Source organism: Cydia fagiglandana, chromosome 1 (genome assembly GCF_963556715.1).
Source record: "Cydia fagiglandana chromosome 1, ilCydFagi1.1, whole genome shotgun sequence".
Lineage (NCBI taxonomy): Eukaryota > Metazoa > Arthropoda > Insecta > Lepidoptera > Tortricidae > Cydia > Cydia fagiglandana.
In genome coordinates this window covers 8,579,329-8,603,882 of record NC_085932.1, presented here as the reverse complement: position 1 = coordinate 8,603,882, position 24,554 = coordinate 8,579,329, and the positions used below count along the sequence as shown (strand labels likewise).

At 34.4% G+C, this 24,554-nt stretch overlaps 1 protein-coding gene across 1 annotated transcript in view; it reads left to right on the top strand.

The window, feature by feature from the left end:
* Positions 1-21,531, top strand: part of LOC134663301 (uncharacterized) — a 75,013-nt gene extending 53,482 nt beyond the window's left edge. The window contains exons 4-8 of the mRNA XM_063519703.1: positions 9,958-10,093; positions 11,378-11,511; positions 12,490-12,720; positions 16,419-16,590; positions 16,826-21,531. Of these exons, the coding sequence (XP_063375773.1) occupies positions 9,958-10,093; positions 11,378-11,511; positions 12,490-12,720; positions 16,419-16,590; positions 16,826-16,989 (837 nt within the window). The 3' untranslated portion in view covers positions 16,990-21,531. The remainder of the gene's footprint in view (positions 1-9,957; positions 10,094-11,377; positions 11,512-12,489; positions 12,721-16,418; positions 16,591-16,825) is intronic.
* Positions 21,532-24,554: the final 3,023 nt, after the last annotated feature.

The window sequence follows — 24,554 nt, the reverse complement described above, 5'->3', positions numbered from 1 at the left end:
CGTCAACACTGTGGAAATTATACTTATTTACTCCATGTATAAAGCAACGATGTATGTGAAACATGATATCAACATGAAAGGCTATGTAAACTTATGTGACGAAAACGATAGTCAGACGGATACAAGGCGAAAAAATCAAAGATACATGAAAATATACGGGTAGTAAAAACACACGACTCGTGTAAAACATACGCGTGATAATGATATAGGTACGTGTTGGTTATATTTTGGGTGTAGTTTACTTTTAGTTTTTTCTATAAATAAAACTTGGGTTTCGTGGATTTTTTATTTTATTTATTTCATTGCATGTTTGAGAAAAGCACTATACATACCTCGGCGGGAAATGGGGTTGCCCGCGCTCAGACCTATCCGGCCTCGCTTCGCTCGGCCGTCTATATGTCTTCGGCCGGCAACCCCTTTCGTCCCGGCCTCTGTAGTAATGTACTATTATATATTTATAGAAAGGTCAGTCCAAACAATCATTCGCGTTACGGTCGTCCACCGAAAACCCTTGTGAATTCTGCTTTCGTTTCGGTAAATGTTCTCTGGAAAAGCCTATATTTATTGTAACAATGATTTTTAAACTAAAATACCTAGCTATATTTTTCTCAAAAATATATAGGTATGTGGAGAAAAATGTCATCTTCTTGTAAATAAACAAGATTCTATAATATCTTCTGCTTGTGCATAACAATAACATTAGTAGATGATATTTTTAGGGTTCCGTACCCAAAGGGTAAAACGGGACCCTATTACTAAGACTTCGCTGTCCGTCCGTCTGTCCGTCTGTCTGTCACCAGGCTGTATCTCACGAACCGTGATAGCTAGACAGTTGAAATTTTCACAGATGATGTATTTCTGTTGCCGCTATAACAACAAATACTAAAAACAGAATAAAATAAAGATTTAAATGGGGCTCCCATACAACAAACGTGATTTTTGACCAAAGTTAAGCAACGTCGGGAGTGGTTGGATGGGTGACCGTTTTTTTTTGCTTTTTTTTTGTTTTTTTTTTTGCATTATGGTACGGAACCCTTCGTGCGCGAGTCCGACTCGCACTTGCCTGGTTTTTTTTCAAAAATGCTGCCTTTCACCCGAGTTAAAACACTCTACTTTTCATTTCGCATACGAGGAAAGTAAAATGCATGTGTTTTTTTAAATACATTTTTATAGTAGGTGTTTTTGAGAGTAGGTATTTTTAAAAGTAGGTATTTTCAATTAACAATTTGGCCAAAAGTAATTTATGGAATGGGGAGTCAAATATCAGAATGGAAATTGTATAACAAATCCATTTATACCCAAATTTCAATTGCTTATTGTAAAAAGAATAATAAAATCGTACTTGGAATTGGAACCTAAACTGCTCTAGTGCAGAAACGTATCATTTCCTGCACACCTTTTACAACAACAATGACCCTCTTTCATTTATTCGGTCAAATTGTGCTTTTTGAAAAACTAATTATAGCCAGCCTTTTATAAATGTAGTATGATACCTTAGGGTATGGTGCTTTACGCACACTAGCGTCCCTTCCCCTCCCCCTGACGCAACCCACCCTTTTTGCATGAAATATGTCCCGGTTCACAGTTTTTTACATTTTTTGAGGAAAGTATACATTTTAGGAAAAAAGTGTCAATGAAAGAAATAATCCTTAATAAATTCTTAATAAAAAAGGTCATATTCATTTTTTTTATATGATGCACCTAATTCATGTATTAGCTTGTCAAAATTCGAAATAACATAGTTTTTACTTAGGGTTCAAAACTCATTTATTATACACGGTGTAACATGAGGAAACCGAATAATTTTAACAGCGTATTCCTGATCACATTTAGAGACAAAAATGTCCTATAAACTTTTTTGAAATTCGCCTAGTTTCAGAGTTAATACCAATAAAAAAAAACAAGTTTCTATTGTTACATAGTTCAAAACGCCTTTTTGATGGCGATGTAGCTACTATGGGATTTAGTCTAAATATCCTTATTGATATGTCAAAAAGTGACAAGTAACACTTTGCAAAAACTAAGTTTTACGAAAAAAAAACCATTTTAAGTGACAAGTTTACCAATAGCATTTAATTTTTATATACAAATTCATTCATAAAATTAAAAAAAAAACCAAACAAATTTTATTTTTTGGCGAAATTGACCTAAACACATATTACATCTTTTCCTTTTTTTTGACCTCATGTATACATTTTAGGATAAAAGTGTCAATGAAAGAAATAGTTCCTTATTAAATTCTTAGTAAAAAAGGTTATATTCATTTTATATAAGAAATGCGAAAGATTTTATTTCTGAGGTCAAATTAAAAGGAGGAAAAAATGTTTGTATGAGTTTAGGTCAATTTCGCCGAAAACAATTTTTTTTATTTTTTTTTAGGGTTCCGTACCTCAAAAGGAAAAAGCGGAACCCTTATAGGATCACTCATGCGTCTGTCTGTCTGTCCGTCTGTCACAGCCGATTTTCTCCGGAACTACTTGACCAATCAAGTTGAAATCTGGTACACATATGTAAGTTTGTAAACAAATGAATTTTAATTTGTATATTATATACTTACATGTGTGGCCTATGAAACGGTTAGTTTACGTTAAATATATAATTAGTTAAATAGGTTAAGTGTATAAAAACTGAGCGCATCTCGCCATCAAACGTAACAGTTTGGCGAGAATATAAATGTTTAGTTTGTAAGTTGTAAATTTAAATATATAAATAAATTAATTAATTAATTAAAAAACATGGGGGCCACTTTTGGGGGGTAAATGAAAAAATTAAAAAATAAAAAATTTCAAACTATATCATGTTACATATCAAATGAAAGAGCTTATTGTAAGGATCTCAAATATATATATTATAATTTTCGAATAAACAGTTTAGAAGTTATTCAAGAAAATAGGCAAAAAATGACTATTCCCCCCTCCCCCTTTATCTCCGAAACTACTAGGTTTAAAATTTTGAAAAAATACATAAAATAGGTCTATACCTATAGATGACAGGAAAACCTATTAGAAATGTACAGTCAAGCGTGAGTCGGACTTAATTACAGTTTTTGATCCGACTCCTACGGATTTTTTAAAGATTTCACTCACGTTTCGCATAAATAATGTTTAGTTTTAAGTTTATAAAATACATATGTATGTTAGTCTGTAAGGTATTTGTAATATGGGCCTTGTTCCCTGAATTAAATATCTAAATAAATAAATAAATAAAATAAAAAATACATTGTTAAAAATTGTGTAATATACGGAATCCTTGGAACGCGAGTCCGACTCGCACTTGGCCGCCATTTTTTAATTTTTTGAATATATATGTATGTACATAAAAAGTAAATGTTATTGGTAAACTTGTCAGTTAACATGGATTTTTACTTTTTTTTCGTAAAACATAGTTTTTGCAACGTGTTACTTAATTGTCACTTTTTTACATATCAATAAGGATATTTAGACTAAATCCCATTGTAACAACATCGCCATCAAAAAGGCGTTTTGAACTATGTAACAATAAAAACTTGTTTTATTTTTTTAAATTGGTATGAACTCTGAAACTAGCCGCATTTCAAAAAAGTTTATAGGACATTTTTGTCTCTAAATATGATCAGGAATACACTGTCAAAATTATTCGGTTTCCTCGTGTTACACCGTGTATAATAAATGAGTTTCGAATCCTAAGTAAAAACTATGTTATTTCGAATTTTAACAAGCTAATTATGAATGTGCATCATGTAAAAAAATCAATATGACCTTTTTTATTAAGAATTTATTAAGGATTATTTCTTTCATTGACACTTTTTTTCCTAAAATATATTCTTTCCTCAAAAAATTTAAAAAACTGTGAACCGAGACATATTTCATGCAAAAAGGGGGGGGGGGGGGTTGCGTCAGGGGGAGGGGAAGGGACGCTAGTGTGCGTAAAGCACCATACCCTATGGTATCATACTACATTCATAAAAGGCTGGCTATAATTAGTTTGTCTTCCCCATACATTAGAACACAATTTAACCGAATCAATAGCATGAGAAATGAAACGGATATGTCTTGTTTTCTTTGCATTAGCATTTTTCTCTCGATAATTTAATCAATTTGCAACATAAGTAGAAGAATCCTCATATATCCATAAATATCAAAATATAAAAGGACATACATTTTCAGAAGAATTCCCCGTGCGACGTTGCCAAATGGTTTAAAGTACAACATGCTCGCAACGTTTGGATGTCAATAAGTCGACAATGAAAAATTATATTTCAAATCAATTCAAACTTGATATTTTTGACAGTAATGGGTTACTTAAATAAGAAGGCATTTTTCGCCCGAGTCTACTATGGTCAAATGGTCTAGTGGCTTTTAGCTACTGAGTATAAGTCTAACAAGTTGAATAGCATGACAGGGTTCAAACCACGAACAAAGACTCATTTCTTTTTGTATTTATTTATTTAATTTGTTTCATCTTTTTGGTAATTTTATATGCCTTATTTTAAAATTTATTTTAAGAGGGCGTAGAGGAGGGTAAATTTTCAGATTCTGTCAAATTACCCTATTTCACACACAAACGCAGCTCACGCACACTACCTCAATTTACTGGGACAGGTCAGTGACCCCTAATGTTTTTTTAAAGGTGCTGTTTCGAGTTTGGTGTTAACTACTGACCTCCTTTGAGGAATTAAAACTGTCAAACTTTCCTTTGTGAGAAGACAGAGAAAAAACACTTTTTATATATAGCTTTCCTTGTTTGTTCATGTCATGTCATAGGTATGTGACGTATTAGGTAATTATTTATTTTCGTTGTTGACTTTTTTATTAAGATAGGTACAAACGGCGACGCTCTTAACTGTCCATCGGTAGACCTTATGCCTTTTGTAATAAGGTTTACGAACTGTCAGTTAACAGTGTGGTGGTGTGCGATGGTAGGTATGCGGTTTGTAGACATAGACCAAATTAAAACTAGGAGTTTTATTATTAAAGATATAAGAAATCGTCTATTTTACCTACTCGAAGTGAACTACTTATATCTAAAATTATCCCTTCATTAGTTATATATAGGTCTTGTAACATATTTTTTACAAGTAAACACGCTTATTATATTTTACTTATAACTTAATTTTTAAAGCTCTATTGATAATAAGGCTTTAAAAACATCTAATAGAATGCAGGTATACTACGCTTATACTTTTGTAAGTCAGTAAGTGATGCTTACTTAAAACTTATCGGGAAATCAAAAAACTCATAATTACCTATATTAAAATATTTAAATTTATTATTCCATCTCATACGTTCAATAAGGCCCGGGACCGGGCCTTGTCACCTGCACTGACAGAGGGCCTTTTTAGCCCCACATAATATTAAAGAACTGTGTCCCGGATAGTATGGGTTCTGGGCCATGACCATGACGCGTCCCGAAGTAACTTATACAGGGCGTAATCGTTAAGTGTAGCCAGGCTATAATTTCGTAAATATAACAGATATCAGAAAACTTCAAATTGTTATCGAAAGTGCGTTACCCAATGAGTAAAATTACATTAAGGGGTCATCCATTAATTACGTCACACGTTTGGGGGGGAGGGGGTCAAGAAAATGTGACATGTTGTGACATGGGGAGGGGGAGTCACAAACACTGTGACGTCACTTTAACTTCATCACTATTCATCAGTAACCGAAAATTAATTTATATTTTTTTATTCGCAGTACATTTAAATAATGACGTTTTGGAAGTATGTAGGTAATTTTCGTTCCTAATTGGTTTTGTGTTATAAAATTATATATATTTATTTTACCAAAAATAATTTTTTTTTTAATAATTCCGAGTTAGTACTGCCCATTTCGTTGAAAACAAAATTACCTAAAATGTGACGTCACACCAGGTGGGGGTTGCAAAATGTGACCAAGTGTGACAAGGAGGGGGGGAGGGGTCAAAAAACCTAGAAATTAATGTGACGTAATTAATGGATGATTCCTAATAACTTTTTTAAATAAAAGCAGAAATATCCCAAACATTAACGTCAAACCCTCCCATACATTTAGTACGACGACTCACCCCTCACTGTAATAAAATAATAAAACTACCGTTTATGAAATAATAGATTTATTATCACAGTTTTTATTACAGTTTATCACCGCAAATAATGAATCTCAAGCAGTTTTATCTCTTACGACACCAACGTTCTTTGAAGGGTGAGTCGTCGTACTAAATGTATGGGAGGGTTTGTGAGTTAATGTCTTAGAGTAGAGTTAATGTCTGGGATATTTCTGTTTTTATTTAAAAAAAGTTATTAATGGAATTTTACTCATTGGGTAACGCACTTTTGATATCAATTTGAAGTTTTCTGATATCTGTTATATTTACGGAATTATAGCCTGGCTACACTTAACGATTACACCCTGTATATCATTAGATAGTTCATAGCCTATATCTATCGAATATATCGTTCTTATGAGCGTATTTGGTGGGCATACCTTATAAGTTTCAGTACAGGAAAAAGTACATATGAGCTGTACTTTTAATTGTTAGTACAATCGGTATCAAATAAATAGTGACGGCCAAAGTGACCAAATATGAGGCATATAAGGCCCACCTTTATTTTAACTGAAATAGTTTTATAAATAATCAGGATATTATTACCAATTCAATTTAGATTTCTCATTTGTTCATGTTTCTTCATATACCAAAATAGTTATAATAATATTCCGGCGCTTTTGAAAAATACACGTTTTATAAAAAAACCATACCATGTTGGTTCGGAGCCGGGCCTTGTTACTTGCACTGTCAGTGTCAGTGTCTGAGTCATAGTACAAGTTCAAGAATAACAGAGAATATTACCGGGCCTTATTACCTTTTATCATTAATTAATTTCATCTTTAATTTAAATGGTCTAGTAAAATAAGGCCTACATGAGTCATGGAAAAACAAATTGTATTTTATTTAGAAAGTACCTATATGTTGTTCATAATCTTCAGTAAGCTGACCTCTAAGAGTCTATCTATTATAATAATTAATGTAGATTGACAGTTTACTTAGCAAATTGTACTTTTACCTTTAGGTTTTATGTCGGAAATATCTCACCCAATTTGTAATTAATGATGTTTACTGATTGTTAATCTTAAATATACCTACTTAATATTATGAAGGGCACTTATATTATTTTAGCGGACCGAACGGATGTATATTATTGTGGACCACTTTTTTATTTAAATAATTAAATTGTAATTCATTTCAAAAAAGGTTATTACAATTAGGGATATAAGTAGATACCTCACCTATCTTATTACAAAGTATTACAAAAATGTCCAAAGGCCAAAGCCACGCTGATAAGACATAAGACCTTACCTATAAACGACCTCATAAACATAAACGTTCACTGAAATAAACCAAAGGCATTTCTCATAATTTTATTTCGTTACTGAGTTATAGTTTTGCACCGAATATCAATGAAATAAAAGCACGTTGTTGTTTGATAGATACATTTATATAAACATCGTCACATGAAACCAATATAGGTACTCGTAAAACAGACCACTGCTGGTATTGGCTTTAAATATCGTTCTTTGAACTGATAATATAGCCACAAAAACTCGCTGAGACTGCAGGTCGAGTCTTGATTTCAATTTCTTGATGATATATCATTGAATTAACTTTCAGAGCTCGTGATAGCTCTTAGAATAGCAACAGAACTAGTTGAAACTAAGAATTTTATTGCTGAAATTATGTGAACAACATTGCTCCGTCTTCATAAATAAAAGTTTAATAATTTATATTGCTTAGGCTAAAATGTGAAGAATTTTGTTGATAAATTGTTTATCTAGTATATTGACATTATGTCATATATGTTTTTAAAATGACGTAACATGAATACCAGCACAATGAAAATTTATTCCAATAAGAAATTACAAATCTTCAAACTTTTTTCATTTTAAGTGAATTAGGAAGAAGCTAATTACACTGATTTGGTTGTATTCATATATTTTATTAAATAATTTGTTATATTTTTTAAGTATTATGACTTGTGAATAAAAAGATGTCGAAATTTTTATGACTCTAGATCTCCGTGTGACGTTATTTATTTACCCTATTTATTTTGAACACAGTTTTTCACTGGTATCATCATTCGTATACGGATATAAATTTCAAACTGTCAAACTGGGAGATCCTGGTACGCGTCCGCTTTGAACCAAGCCCAGCGGGCATCTGATTGAAAGGAGAATTTGACAGATATGGCGGATGTATGGAAATTTTACGAAAGTTTACGTTTACGATTGAATTTCTCTGTAGCCTTTAAGAGGAAAAATAGGAAAAGCCTGATTCGTTGTAGTCCAGTTATCTGGCTTTCGAAATCACTCGATTTTATAGCATGAGCATCGATTTTTTTATACAAATTTTACTAAACGCTGACACTCGTTCATCTCGTTTTAGGTACAACTTTGCATAAGTGTATTTATTATATTGTAAAATATTTCAGATTTTCAAGGGTGATTCGTTGTAAACACACTCTTTGGGATAATAATGACATTTATTATAATTTTTTTTATCAAGAGATGTGAACGCTAGCGACTAAACGGTGACTGCCTTTTTCGCTGATTTTGCTCGATGCAGTCTTAAGTAAATGTGTTGTATTTGATTATTTCATGTAGGTATATCATTTCAATAAAATTTTGGAAACTTTTATTTTATACCTGGTCAAGCAAATCTTGTCAGTAAAAAAACCGGGCAAGTGCGAGTCGGACTCGCGCACGAAGGGTTCCGTACCATAATGCAAAAAAAAAACGGTCACCCATCCAAGTACTGACCACTCCCGACGTTGCTTAACTTTGGTCAAAAATCACGTTTGTTGTATGGGAGCCCCATTTAAATCTTTATTTTATTCTGTTTTTAGTATTTGTTGTTATAGCGGCAACAGAAATACATCATCTGTGAAAATTTCAACTGTCTAGCTATCACGGTTCGTGAGATACAGCCTGGTGACAGACGGACGGACGGACGGACGGACGGACAGCGAAGTCTTAGTAATAGGGTCCCGTTTTACCCTTTGGATACGGAACCCTAAAAAGGCGCGAAATCCAAATGTTCTATGAACGATATCCCTTCGCGCCTACATTTTTCAAATTTGCCGCCTTTTTCTACTGACAAGATCTGCTTGACCAGCTATACTTCGTCGATAGTTGACTTCTTATGTACCTATTCCGCGATCCTAATTAGCCTCATGCATGACTTTTTTTTAATTATTTTAATCATTATTTATATCCTTTGAAAACCGGAAAATAAAAATACTTTTATAAATCTTCCCATAATATTATTAAAAAATAATTAAAATACTGAAAATATTTTACTCACGTAAGTTTAGTTTCGAAGAATAACATACGCTTAAAATAATTCAAAAGAGAATGCTAAAATTATAAAATAAAATAAAACTGGCATTGTCGGGGTTTGAACCATGTATCTTAGCTACAATCTGATTTTTTTCAAAATAGAGGCTACGGGTGCCACGAGCACATGACAGTTGATGGTCGAAAACATTAGTTGCTTCTGAATGCCTTGTAATTCTTAATCGTTGCTCAAACAAGAATTTATTATTTAATTTCCAATCTTTTTTCAACAATAAACATTTCATCCGCTGCGCCCTCTAGGATACTTTACTGTAACATTACGAATCTGCTGACATTTGACACTGACTTTAAGGTGACTTTAAGTACGTAAGTGTGCGTGAATGCAAGAAATTGCAATATTTTGCAGTTGGATTCCGGTAATAACGAAATGAGACAATGTTGAGTTGAACATGTCTCGATTTGGATGTAGTATTTTTTATAGTTTTCGCACATATCAACACATCTTATGAAACTTTGTATTTTGGGAGAAATAGTGAAAATCCACAATTCGTGCACAGTGACGCCATCTTTTGGCTGATAATCGGCATCCCATCCCTAGACATCCACCTTAAAAGGCGAATGGACCAATTGTTTTTGTCATTGTCAACAGATGTCTCTATCGACGGAGGACTCAATCACCATCGACAACTTGGACCCGTCCGCCTCCGGCCTGTACTGGTGCGAGGTATCCCTCGAGACGCCGATCTTCACGGCCGCGTCACCGCCCCACGAGCTGACTGTCGTCTGTGAGTGAAATATTATCAGGCTCGCTCAAAGTGCAGACACTGAATACGAAATGAGCTCATTTGAATAAATACGAATGTGCTGTGTAACTAGACTGGCATGTCGCGACTCCTGATATGGGCTTGTCGATTTATTTACAATAGTTTGGCAATAGACATAATCTTTGGCCTTTTTCAGCCATGATTTATCCTAGCTGTCGCAATACAGAATTTCATGAAATTTCTTTCTTTATAGAGTAAGTTCCCAGTTAAGCACTTGCCACAATTGCTCACACCTATCTATATCATTTAACTAAGTTTTTATTTTATTTCGTACTATAGTTCGTTTTTTTTTAGCATTAGAAATAAGGTAAACAATCTTGATGTGTCTTTTAATTGAAAAACACATTTAAAAAATAGGTTACGGGAAATATGTAACAATTATGAATTTAATACGATCATTTATATTCTTTTGCTTTCATAAGTAATCGTTTTTGATTATTAAAATGCGTTTTTCAATTAAAAGACATGTTACGAATGCTTCTTGCAAGTTCTTTCTAATGCTAAAAAAAACGAACTATAGCTTGTAAGAAGTGCGATATGACACAGGCTCTCGTAATAAAATAAAACCCTAATCTTTTAATCTTACCCCTAATAATACGAATATTTAATTGACCATACATTCCTATGCTTAATTAGTGTCAATCAGTTTACATCAAATACATTAGTGATATTTACCTACAATAAATCTCTAGACAAACTTATCTTTATCAATCGAATGACATAGGTACACCGTTTCTATCAGTTATTATTACCATAGCCTGAATTACAAAAAGTACGGAATGAAGTAAAATTGTATTTTTGTTTTGTTTCGGGTTCATTGCGCCTACCTTGTATATAATAATTGTGTGAAACACAAAACCTAGGTTTACCACAATATCTGCTTATCACATTCGCGTATTTTCTCAACGAAAAAGTAAAACTGCCTTAATTAATTTTGGAAAGGCTGCATGATACCTACTCTCGCGCTCATTAACCACGTATAATGAACTCCGCTTAACTTATTATAAACGAGCGCGGTGTACAGTTCATCTTATATTAAGTATGCGCGAGTTTATATTTTTTACAGGCTCCAAGTTAGACCTAGTGGGTACTAAAAAAACTCGCTGAACATAAATCTAGCTTAACATTGGACTCATAAATTAATTACATTTAAATTGTTACATCGTGTAAGTAACTAGCGGTAACTAAATACAATATTAGATTACTAAACGTAATATATATTTTAATAAAGACCATTGTTAACAGATGCGCAGAAGCATCCGCCGATCATAACGTTCGGGAAACCGGACGCGGTTGTGGGTGGACTGTTGCGGGCAAACTGCACCAGCGCGCCGGCGGCGCCCGCGCCCCGGCTCACTTGGTACATTGATAATGAGAAGGTAAATATACTTCTATAATGAATCGGGTAACCTAGACATGGTAGGCGGGGACTGCTGCGAGCAAACAGCACCAGACGCCGGCTGCGAGTATTCCCCGGTACAGACATTGAAAAAGGTAAGTAGCCACTGGTACTGGTATTCTTTATAGCGATATACTTAGTCGCGACTGTAGCTTGAAACTGTTACGAATTTAGCGATACAGTAATTGAAATACTACCTACTGGTGTTGCGGTGCAAGTGCGCGACTGTCAAACAAGTGTTTGTATCGCTGGGAGTCAAATACAATTTGATTTTGCCATTTTGCAACTTGTTACTGTAACAATCAATAGGAAAGCTGCTATAAATCACGTGTTACTGTCGCTATGAGGTGTCCAGGTACAAAGACAAAGTATTATAAATATCAATATTAGGTATCTATACGAAATTCATATGTTTTTTTTCTCTATCTGCTTGTAATTCAAGCAACTTAAAGTATATTTTACCTTTATAAACATTTGCAAAACTTTTATTTTGGCATACTTATCTTTTCATTTTAGTTATCAGCCGGAAAGTATGTAGTCAATAAATATATAAATATACTTACATTTTTTTTTTCAATTTCAGTCAGCGTATATCTTGGTGCTTGAATTTCTTTGAAGAGACTTGTCCCTTTTATTCTATTTGCATTATGGAGTAGGGAATAATGTATGCCGCGGGCGCTGGGCGTGAGTCGGAAATTGACTATGTCACCTAGATTTTGCGACGAATATGGTATTAAAGTGGTTTCACTAAGAATAAAAGTCTAAACTGTGAGCAAATGTTTAAGCAGGTAGGCACGCTATTGATGTAAAGATCCTAACCACCTTAGGAATAATAGTGTTGTTTTAGAATTCGAAAAATTCTAAAATACTACCACGGGTTTAATCTATTTGTTACGTAGTCACTTTGCGATTAAGGGGAAAATTCGCAAACATTTCTGTAAGGTACCATTTGTTCTAGGTGGACGAAGAATCTGTGCGTTATTTCTCCTACCGGGTATCCAGTTCCACTCGTACGAAAGGAGGAGGGGGCTACCGGCACAGAAAGCACCAGCACCGCTACATCGCCCCGGAATTCAACTACACCGCCAAGTACTGGGCGCTCGTGAGTGAGACCACCGCCGCGCCGGTGATCAACCACACCAAGCACACCAAGTGCACGCTCAACGAACACAGCGAGGATGCTGCCAAGGTGAGCATTTTACTGTACGGTACACGAAGAATTCATGGATTTCTTGCTTTTATGCCACAATATTGGCAAATTAAAACGGCAGATAGGTTGAGTAAATTGCTATCTTCTCATGCCTAGAAAAACAAAATTGGCCATGGTTTTTTTACTACTACGCAAGTAAAAATTTTAAATTTACGACAAAATTGCCATAGAAGTGAAAAAAAATGTGCGCCAAATTAAAAATTTTTAGGCCTGAGAAGATAGCAAATGACTCAACCTATGTGCCATTTTAAATTGGCAAACGATGTATCAAACTCTGTATAACACTCTGTATAAACTCGTTTTTTTTAAATAATAATAAAATTTTGTAGGTAGGTATATAGTCCGTTTCGTTAAAGTACGAGTACTTGTAAAAGTTAGAAAATGAACACTTTGAAACTTCAGGGGTTTTATTTCACACGCTCGGTATCATTCCGATTGTAAGCGGACATTTTGCTTTAAAAAGAGTCACATTTTTCTTACCAACCGTTGAATATGCGGATTCACTGTCTTACAGGTTAAAATACATAATCTTCATATTTAAACAACTGCTAAAAAGTCCTCTATGGTACTTTTTTCTTCTGGTACGGTACATTAAAAATACACAACAGTTGTTCTGTATTTCGTAATACGATTTTGTTAATAGTTATGTATGATTTAATAAAAAAATCTATTTGAGGTAGTGCCTCGTTGGTAGGTCTCGTATAAAAAAAAGATACAATTTCTTTATCACGATATTCAATCTAGGACTATCCTATCCGATCACTTTAAATGTTACTTATATTACCTACACGCCTTCTGTTTCAATGAGATGCCGTTTATTTGATAGCCATAGTCTATCTTTCCCTCGCAAAGGAACATCTTGACAAATTGCATAAGTTACTCGTTTGTTTGGAGAGCCAGTAACATGTTAATCTTTCAGTTTTGGAGTAAGTAGGTAGCAATATGGATGACACACAACTACGGTACATACGTCTGAGTGCTTGTCGCAATATTTACACTTATATGACATTAGCAATAGAGGTGACTGCGTTAAAGTCTGTTTCAATAGAACTTGCTAACTATGTAAACAAACCGCCATATTGAAATTGTCTCTGAATGATCAACTTACTAGTGATGGGCAAGACTCATACTTACTACTTTACTAATGTCAAACCATATCGAATAATAAAATACCAAAAGTAAAAAACAAGTACGAGGGGCGGCTGAATAGTAATCTACCTAAGTATGAAATAAAAGACTGTAGTGTCCAGTTTTATTTTATTTTTCTATGTAGTCCCCTTCGAGGGAAATGCACTTATTACATTTGTCAAATAATGACATTAACCCATGAAAAAAAAAATCTTTTGGTTTGTCGTCAAAAAAGTCCGTTACAGCAGCCTTCATCTCATCATCAGTAGAAAATTTTCTGCCTCGGAGGTCTTTCTTCAGATTTCGGAAGAGAAAATAGTCGCAGGGGGCTAGGTCTGGACTATACGGTGGGTGGTCAATGGTACCGAAGCCTAATTCTTTCATAACCAGCTGCGTTGTGCGGGCAGTATGGACAGGTGCGTTATCGTGTAACATCAAAATTCCTTTGCTTAATTTGCCTCTCCTTTTTTCTTTTATTGCATCCCTTAACTGGCGTAGCAGGTTAGAATAATATTCGGCATTCATGGTAGTTCTTTTTGGTAAATAATCAATCATTAATATTCCTTCTATATCCCAGAACACCGTAGCCATAAGTTTGCCAGCTGACGGTCGAACTTTAAACTTCCTAGGAGGCTTCTCGTCTTTGAACTTCCATTGTAAAGACTCTTGCTTACTTTCTGGGTCCCACTGTCTGATCCAGGTCTCATCAGACGTCACTACTTTTGACATAATTTCTTCTTCTTTCCCCCGACTCATGTTCAAAAAGTCCTTACAACATTTCACCCGTCTGTCCATGTCAAAAGGCGTTAACATTCTGGGGACCCAGCGCGCACTCACCTTAGACATGTTCAAATGTGTATGAATTATTTCATTAACTCTCTCTTTACTTATGCCCACATCTCGGGCTATCTCCCACTGCTTCACCCGTCGGTCTTCTAGAATTATTTTTTTTACTTTGGCTACATTTTCCTCCGTAACCGCAAAAATCGGCCTTCCACTACGGGGGTCATCCTCCAAGCTTTCACGACCTATTTTAAATTGCTTGGACCAAAATTTTATAGTGAATTCTGAAGGGCACGAATCACCAAACACACGCAACATACGCTCTCGGATATGCGAGGGCTTATTTCCTTCTTTTGTTAAGAATTTGATCACTGCACGGTGCTCAATTTTAACTATTTTGATTTTTTCACCCGACATCTTGCATAAATTCGAAAAATGTACACAAATGGCATTTACGGAAACAAATGAATGTCACAAAATTTGAAAAAAGAATAAATAACGAATAAAATTGCATTGCAACCAGTAACATATTTTAATATTTTTTTGACCAAGGAGATTACTATTCAGCCGCCCCTCGTAGTTACTTATTTTTAATTTGTTTAATCACGATCAGAAGACAAATTAGTACTTAAGAATGATGTATTGATGTATTTTATAACCGTGGCGGTAGGTACAGAGCGTGAGTGAGTAGTGTGTAGCGGGTTTATATTACAAACTTTAGTCACAACACTACCCATCATAGACAATTGTAGAATTTAAAAGAAACAAAACCGCCATTCCATCAGGTCCTAATAACCTAACTTATGAAACCATTTTAAACTTTTAATTAAATATTCAAGATACAGTTACATATTTATGTATTTTACGGAACGGGCCGTTTCAATAGTGTATATGTGTATGGTTTCAATGGTATTTGATGAGGTGGTATGAAAATTCAAAGAGAAACAGTGATAAAACAAAATTACATTGTTTGTTTACATAGTTAGCAAGTTCTATTGGAATAGACTTTAGGCATTAGCATGTCGAACACGGGGTCACGGGGTTTAGATTATTTCTACTTTGTGGCAAAAAATGGGTTAGAACTTTCAGCTACTTCTCCTCTCAGCTCCGCATTAAGAGACACGTAAACTGATTATAATTTATATGTCGCGTGCAAGCTTTTACACAATAAGTACGTTCAAATCAGATTTGTCAAGTAGGTTAGTTGGTGGTTAAGTTAAATATCCTCCGTGCACCACATTAGTTACCTACCACGACTAACCGCACACGACCCGGGTTAGTTTGAATCACTTTAATCAATCTTACCTTTGTGCAATTCATGTTCAAGTTGCGAATACTTCCTTTCCCATACATGTTGTTTATTTCCCATATTTAAAGATGTTTCATAAAGTTAAGAATGTCTCAGGTTGAGATGGTTACATAGGTAAGACCGTAAGATGGACAAGACGTGAACACGACCCATGTTTTGTTGTGTTTTGCTAATGTGATAATCATGACGTGTCTTTTATAATTTGATGTATATATTGTCTTACCTGTTGTCTTATTGTCATGGCCCCGACGGAAGACCAGCGCTAGCCTAGCTAGGCCAGCACCATACTGAGCAGCAGGGACCATTTCGTGGCTTATGTTGCCAGTTGTGTTACGTGTTGTTTTCTTCTTTTATTTTGCATCGAATAAACTCTCTCTCTATTCTATTCTAAATGTAGCACCCGACAACTCTTTCCACAAAATGTACCACACTGATTTTATTTTGTGGTATTTGTTAGATCCGCGAGCGTCCTCGCGTACCTCCGGTGACGCCGATCTCTCTGTGGGTGTCGGTGGCGGAGCTGCGCGCGCCGGCGCACGGCCGGCTGCAGCTCACGTGCACGGCCACTATCCCGGACAAGATCGGCCCGGACGAGCGTTACGCTGACATCAAGAAACAAACCGTTACTGGTGAGTATTCTGTGCTAGTTGACAGAATTACTAGCGACCCCAATCTCTATCAGCGCCGATATTTATTGGTACCTTACGTTCCGGATTAGGTCGATCCGAGGGATGTAGTAATTTGTTTACTAAACCAACTCGAGAAAATTAACACTTTTTCGACATTTTGCCCGCCATCATCTATATTATTTAAAATTGCATGTTATCCAAACCAAAACAGCTAACATGTTCTTACTTTTCGCAGTTGCTGTAAATGAGTTAAGTATAAAGAGGCCACATTCAGATTCAAGCCAAGGTAATTCAACGTCTACCTGCCTGCAGTATTATGGACCTCTTTGGTTCCTCAGCTGGAGTCTGCTAGTCAACCAATATTTCTCACCGTCAGCCCTAGGAACTATTGAGCTTTAAAATCGCAAACATGTGTACCAATTTATCATAATTTGTTTTAATCAAAGCGCAAGCGTTCATCTGCTCCGCGGTAGCGCGTAGCAACTTAATCTAAAGAAAACACTTATCAACGAGCCGTGTACTTAATTCATCTCTTTTTGTATTAGTTGTGTAAAATGTGTGTAATCTATTTTTCGGTTTATTTTATGTTTCTTTACAAATTTTTTTTGTCTGTTACCTTCCGTGATTATTTCTCACTTGATGGTCTAATCGGAAGATCAGCGCTGGAAGTCGCCAGCAACATGCTGAGATGGGACCATTTCGTGACACTTTATTTTTCACTATGTTTTTTCTATGTATGTCTGTTGTCTGTGTGTTTACGAATAAAAAACTATTCTATTCTATTCTATTCTATTCTAAATTCTCTGCCAGCGCGGGCTACGCGCTACGAGCATGACCGGTAACATGGAAAAGCGCCTACGAACCAACATACTTAGCGGGTGGCTGGTAGTGAATGTGCTCCGCGCACGACATGAATTAAATGGGTAACTCGGCTATGTGACTTGATATTGTTTTTTTTTTTCGGTATATTAGTTATTTTTCCCATGACAATACGAGTATTAACTTTTAAACTATAATTAATTTATATTTGCCCTCGTCTCACGTTCAAGGTAAATGGTTGTCCTGTTATTTTTTAAGTTCGTATTCTGACTCAACAGTTGCCTACATAGTTCACACGTTTTGCTTCTTTAATAATTGTTATCAAAACATTATAAGATTGAATTGTTGTTGTTTTTTAATACTTTTACGCCATTAAGTACTTAAAAGTGTCTAGAGCTAAACTAGAGCTCATATTTTTATTAGATATAAAGACGTCTACATATATAATTAAATACATACTAGTCAATTATTATTTTACCTGAGCTTCTTACAATGTAAGTCAATTATACGACTTTATACTTGATCTTATTCTTCTCCGACAGGGTTACATAAAACACAACTTTAATAATACTTATAGATGCAGTCTATCCCCTAGATAAAAAGCATTTTATGCCTTAGCATGTTAGCATCATTCGTGTGTATTTCGCAACTGGGTAACATCAAAACTATAAAGGTTTTACCTACCAAATACGAGTATATAGCATTCTATTGGTATCATTGAAACTTCTGAAATTAATAGCTCAGTTAAAAAAAATACCGTTACATAAAATTAAACACATGGTTCTACCTACTAACTATCACGCCAGTGTTATTTTAATCTATTAATAGAATAATACTACATATCATTTCATAATTTAAATGATATTGTGGAAACAATAATAATGTCACCTATTGAATTATTATCTGATTGAACACTTGAAATAATACATTGAATTCACAGTGATATTTTATAATCAAGTTAGTACTGGATGCTCATTGCTCATATGCATAATCTAGTTAAATTCATGAAAATTAAGTGGTACGCAAGCGTGGTACGATGCTAATAATAATGCGACGGTACAAACCCATCATAATACATAATAAATTCATGTGAATACTTTTGGCTTGTAAGTAGATAAAACCCATTTATTTTTCTAGACGGTTTATAGCTTTATTTTGATCTGAATGTAAATGTACCTTAGTATTTATTTAGTACCTAGTTCTTTTAAATTACTGAAAATTAATGTTTTTCTAAAATACGTTTCTTTTCATACCTTACGGTAAATTGTAGGCTTTGATCAGTTTGTATTTAAAAATATAGTTATTGAGAACCAGCAAACCCAAACCTTGCGTTGTTAAAATAAGACAATAAGGACAGAAAATGTAATGTTTGTCGCCATTTAAACTGCCTCTCGGATTAAAAGTATTTATGTATAAAGTTAAAGCCAAAGTATTGTACTTAATAACATAGGTAATACAATAGTTGCATACATTTATGAGTAGGTACCTAGTAAAACCCTCATTATTATATCTAAATGGTTGTTTTGTCCTGCACTATTTAATTAAATGTAAACAAAACGGAAAAAGAAACATCTACTTACACTTTACTGCAAATTAATCTCTTGAACCAATTTTAAAATTATCAATACATTTATGATCACAGAAACAGAAAATAAAGCATCTCGATCTCTATTACATAATAATCTATTACATAATCCTGCCACACACACACACACACGCACACACACACAGAAGAGAACACTGAACAGATTGCTTCTATAGGGTTGTAAAGCTCTTAGATTTATCGAATCGAAACTGTGTCCGATACTGTTGCCCAATAATTTATTTTATGTAATAATTTAACGTTGTGAAATGATACTAACTGTATAACTATAAAAGTTTTATAATAAACTACGTTAGATATATAAAATAAAACTGCTTTAAAATAAATTGTTACGGATGTAGCGCACAAAACTTGGGAACGTTCGTATTTGTCATGCTAGTTCAGTCAATGTCAGTACTTTTACCGAGACTGACTGAAATAGCAAGACACGTTCGTAAGTTTCCGTGAAAATTCGATGGAAAATAATTATGCAATACATCTGTACTGCTTTAAATGTTGTCCGATTTCGTTGATAAAAATAAATCGATTCCCACTGTCGTTAAAGACAATTCATTGTACCTAACTATTTCTTTGAGTGATATGTTTTTTTTATTACAAAGTGATAATTTTTACCATTTTATGGTACAATTAAGGACATACATACCTATGTTTCAATAGACCACCGTAAGTAAAGTTATGCGTTAAACCGGAGGCACGCTAATTATAATAAATTTATATTCAAAAGATTTTAGATTACTTACATTATAATTTTCATACTTGGTAAAATATGATATGAAATACCTAAGTAATACTGTCAATGTTTCAAAGTTTGAGTTTATTCTTGCCAAGCAACTTGAAAAACATAGGACTTCTTCCGAGTCTCGAGGACGAGAGTCTCGTAATTAATTTTGGATGCCACGTATCATTAATCAAATCGTTGTCTGTAGAAATCAGTATAATATACATCTCTTTGATTCTTTACCTTTTTTAAGTACCTACCTAACGTTCTTACATTTAGGTTGAAGTAACTAATATAAAGTGTTTCTATAATCCATTTCATTTTGTATAAAAAATAAATCTGCTGGTATCCACTATCCAACGATTCGTATTTCTTAAATATTTCACTTCATGGCTTTTTGTAAATATTTACTTAGGTACTTATTCTCGCCATCAGTCATTAACAACTCCAGAATATTACGTGTTGGTAGGCAAATTTAAAAGTGAGACAGTATTTTAAGAGTTCAATTATTATGTATAGTCTGTGTAATTCAGCAGAATATTTTCGATATGATTAGAATAAAACTGTGAAAACAGATTTATGTATGTTAAAGTAATCATATGATATTGCCAAAGAAGGGTTTGACTTTAAACATGGCATATTCAGAGCTTTAGATATTTTGTTGCGGTCACTTGAGATAAACCGTGTCAGATTGAAATCAAATATAAAACTAAGGCATGATTATAATATTCGATACTTTTATTGTGACCCTATATTAAAACAATTAAGGTGAAAGTAGAGGACCCGCGAGAAATCGCATTTTCATACAAACGTAATCTTCATATTCCTCTCTGGATATTAACATTATTGAAAATATTTTGACACAATTTGTTATACATCAACCATAGTTAGCTTTCCCCTTAACATTATTTATCACTTATTTCAAGTAAGAAAATGCTTTGAGTTTAAATTGAATGCCCTGTGAAAAGTCATTCTCGTCGATTGGTGTTCAAAGTCTTCCTGCAGCTCTTTACACTGACTATTGTAGAAATTTATTTGTTAGGCTAAAAGATGTGATATGTTAGGAAAATGTGTATATTTAACGCAAATCGACATATTTATTTTGAAAACATTGAGCTATTGTATAGATAAATTATATTCAAATTATATCATAATGTATGTAGATTAGACGTACTATTTAGAAACTACGTCAACAGGTAGTACCTGTTATCCATTTTTGGGTCCCGTTAAGTTAAAAAATGGTTAGGTACTATACATGTTCTAATAATTAATTTATAAAAATACTGTACGTAATTTTAAGTCATTTGACAGAGCAGATTAGTCATTTAATAGATTATTTTCAAAATATATTATAAATGTTGAGATGCTTGAGTCATATTTTAAAATTGCTTACTATCTGTACCTAAATTTCTTCATTAAGTACTTAAATAATGTAAAATAATAAATATGTTGTCTTGATGTTGCCACACAGATTCGTTGCAGTTATGAAAATGGGACCCTAAGTATTTTGCGTAATACATTGAGATTTAGAAACTTAAATTATATATTAAGGGCAAGATATTGAGATTAAATAATGGCTGCCGAAGTCGATGTTACATTCCACAACTACATCTAGTTATTCTCAATACTTGTCCTTAATAAAAAATAAAATAAATATTGTACCTAGCCCCAGCCAACAGTAGGTAATTTCCATTTTGCCATAATATTTGTTTTGGCGAGTCCTTAAAGTGCTACTGTATACATATTATTTACGAGATGGATGGACGTACAATGTAATTAAAATAAAAAGCTTATTATGGCATGACGTTATTTTTTTTCTCGTACCTATACCATGTTATCATAATCAAAGTAAGAACGGCAAGCACGAAGAAATTTGTACATTGAGCCACCCGTTCCTAACAATCCTAACTCTATCGCACGTGCGTATATTGCTGTCCCGCCCATGATGCCGGTGGTCAATGCCACTATGCGAGCGGGACAGTAATGTCATTAATGCGCGTGCAATAGAGATAGGAACAGGTGGGTCAGTGTACCAAACTTCGTGCTTACGCTTCCTAATTTTTAAAAACCTTCAAAAAAGGAGGAGGTTATAAAACTGAAGTTACAAAGCTTGTACCTCGGAGTAATTAACAATGGAGCCGCCATTAACAGGCGTTCCCCTCTGTCGAAAATAGGCGGCCAATGGTCAACCATATGTATGGACTGACGTTTATCTGACATGACGTACCTATACATTTGATGTGCCCCTCCCCCGCAAAAAACGGCAGACTATTTTGTACCGAAAATTTTAGACATGGCGTCTCCATTGTTAATTACTCCGAGGCTTGTACAGATGGTTTAAAGACACTGATCCTATGACCGATGCACAATCATCACTCAAAGCTTACTTACTGGGTACTGGGTGTATTAACAACTGACGTGCAGCCTTTGGGAGCCTGAGGACCTATCGCGAACCACGTTCAACGTGTTGCCTCCCTGTCACACTTTACGTGCCCCACGTACGAATTTACAAGTGCGACAGAAATGCAACACGTCGAAAGTGGTTCGCGGCAGGCCCTCTGATAACATCTGAGTTGACACGGTTACGAGTACATGTGAATGTCTCGCAGCACCTCACATCGACCGTTCTACTTATGAATAATTCAAATGCTTCTCAACTCGGTTATCGTTCATAATTCAGCTCAATAATGTTTCGCCTCATTCGGAAGGCAATAAATTTTCTTCCAGATCAGGTGGTAATCGTATTTGTGAGTGATATTAAGTATTATTTTCCCCCTGATGCCTGTTTTGCTTTGTACCGGAGGCAACGATACAAAGTATCTTTTATGTTTTGAATGCCTAACAATTTATATCACTGTCCAGTCGGCTAGGAAGCTATAGCCAATGATTAGGCCCTATAACTAGTAAGCTTACGAGTAAACTGGGTATAAAGTGTATAAAATAATAGATGGATAAAATTTTTGCATAATTAACATGTATGAAGAAGAAAGAGAAGAGTCGTGGAATATATGGGAGCCTATGCATTTCACGTGTCCTTTCTTTCCGCACATAACCAACCATTGGAATAGAACTGAATAAAAATCGATATTTATAGAGTCATCATCGGTTCTATCTACTGCTACTGTAGGTAAATACTACACTACTACTACTATTGTAAGTACTGTAGGCAATGTCCAGGGACCGTAGACAAAACGTCAATCATTGATGGACAAACGCCAGTTGAAAAGTAGAGTCCACGCAGTGCAACTCCGTTTATACGTCATAATTTTTTAGAAGATTGACGTTTAAAATAGCACTTGGCTGCGTGGGCTATCAAAATCGCTGCAGACTTTTCTTGGTTTAACTTTAATAAACGTAACGTGATGTCTGATGCAAGTGAAAAGTCACGAGAACATTTACCTATTATTTATTATTTCAGTTATATAATAAAAACTATGACCTTTGATCACGCTAGGTTTTCATGCCAAGTGATACGTCAAATATGAGCTTATACCTTTTATGCATTCTTAAAGTCCACTCATAAACCTATGCATTCTTAAAGACAACTCCAAGTTTGTGCAAAATTAGCGTGGTCAGTCAGTAGCACGATAAGGTCAGTGTTAGTATATTTTTTCCTATTTTTAATGTCTTTTTTTTTCATAAATATAGAGGGAGCAAAACAAACTCTCGGCCGTGCTAAGTGAAATGCTTAAATTCAAAGTTGAGCAAGCGACCCTGACGAGGTAGATATACCTAAACACTCACCAACAACAACTTTGCACCGCCGCATAACGAATAACTATTGTGCCTTTTGTGCTTTCAGTTCACTCAGTGGTAAGGATCGCTAAAACATTCGACAAAACTCCATTCACGTTCAAATGTATTTTCATTCTAATTTAAAAACAAAATTTGAGAATATTCTGAAACTACCTATTTTAAATTTGATGGGAACCTACCTACGTATTATTGAAATAAAATGAGCCTTAAATGTTATGTATTACATGCAAGGTATTTAAGCATCAATAAATAAGAAAACAAGTTTGACGACCGGTCTGGCCTAGTGGGTATGTGACCCTGCCTATGAAGCCGATGGTCCCGGGTTCGAATCCTGGTAAGGGCATTTATTTGTATGATGATACAGATATTTGTTCCTGAGTCATGGTTGTTTTCTATGTATTTAAGTATTTATATATTACATATATCGTTGTCTGAATACCCACAACACAAGCCTTCTTGAGCTTACCGTGGGGCTTAGTCAATTTGTGTAAAAATGTCCTAAAATAAAAAAATAAAAGAAGTTTTATGATGCTACGTTATAAACAAAGATAAAAAGTATTTAAGGGGTTAAAAATGAAATTACTTTTCGTTAGAAGATTTTAAGAGCCTCCTTTTAATTTCCTCTAATAAGCTTTAACACACAATTAGGCCATACGTGTTTTTATTTATTAAATCAATCCAACTATGTAAATCAGCATGCAAGTAAATTAATGGTATAATAAAAAAACACATGAATTAAATAAATCAAAAAACAATACTAAATTAATTAACCCAAAATTAATTCTGTAAATGCCCCCTGAACCGCAGATGCTGGTCTGTTATTTTAAATTTTAGTTCAATATCCATTAGCGTAGGCAGCACGTGGGCTGCATGTTGCACGTTGCCTTTTATAATTCTATTAAAATCTACCCACAATCCTGTATTACCCCCACGCTAACAATGCTATTGTTAGCAGAAACGCCTACAAACTCATTACCTATCGACATGAACTTGGAGTTTTAAAAGCTAATCTTACTTTGGTATTAAATAACTGAGTGCATCTCGTTCGCACGTCACACATCAATGAGT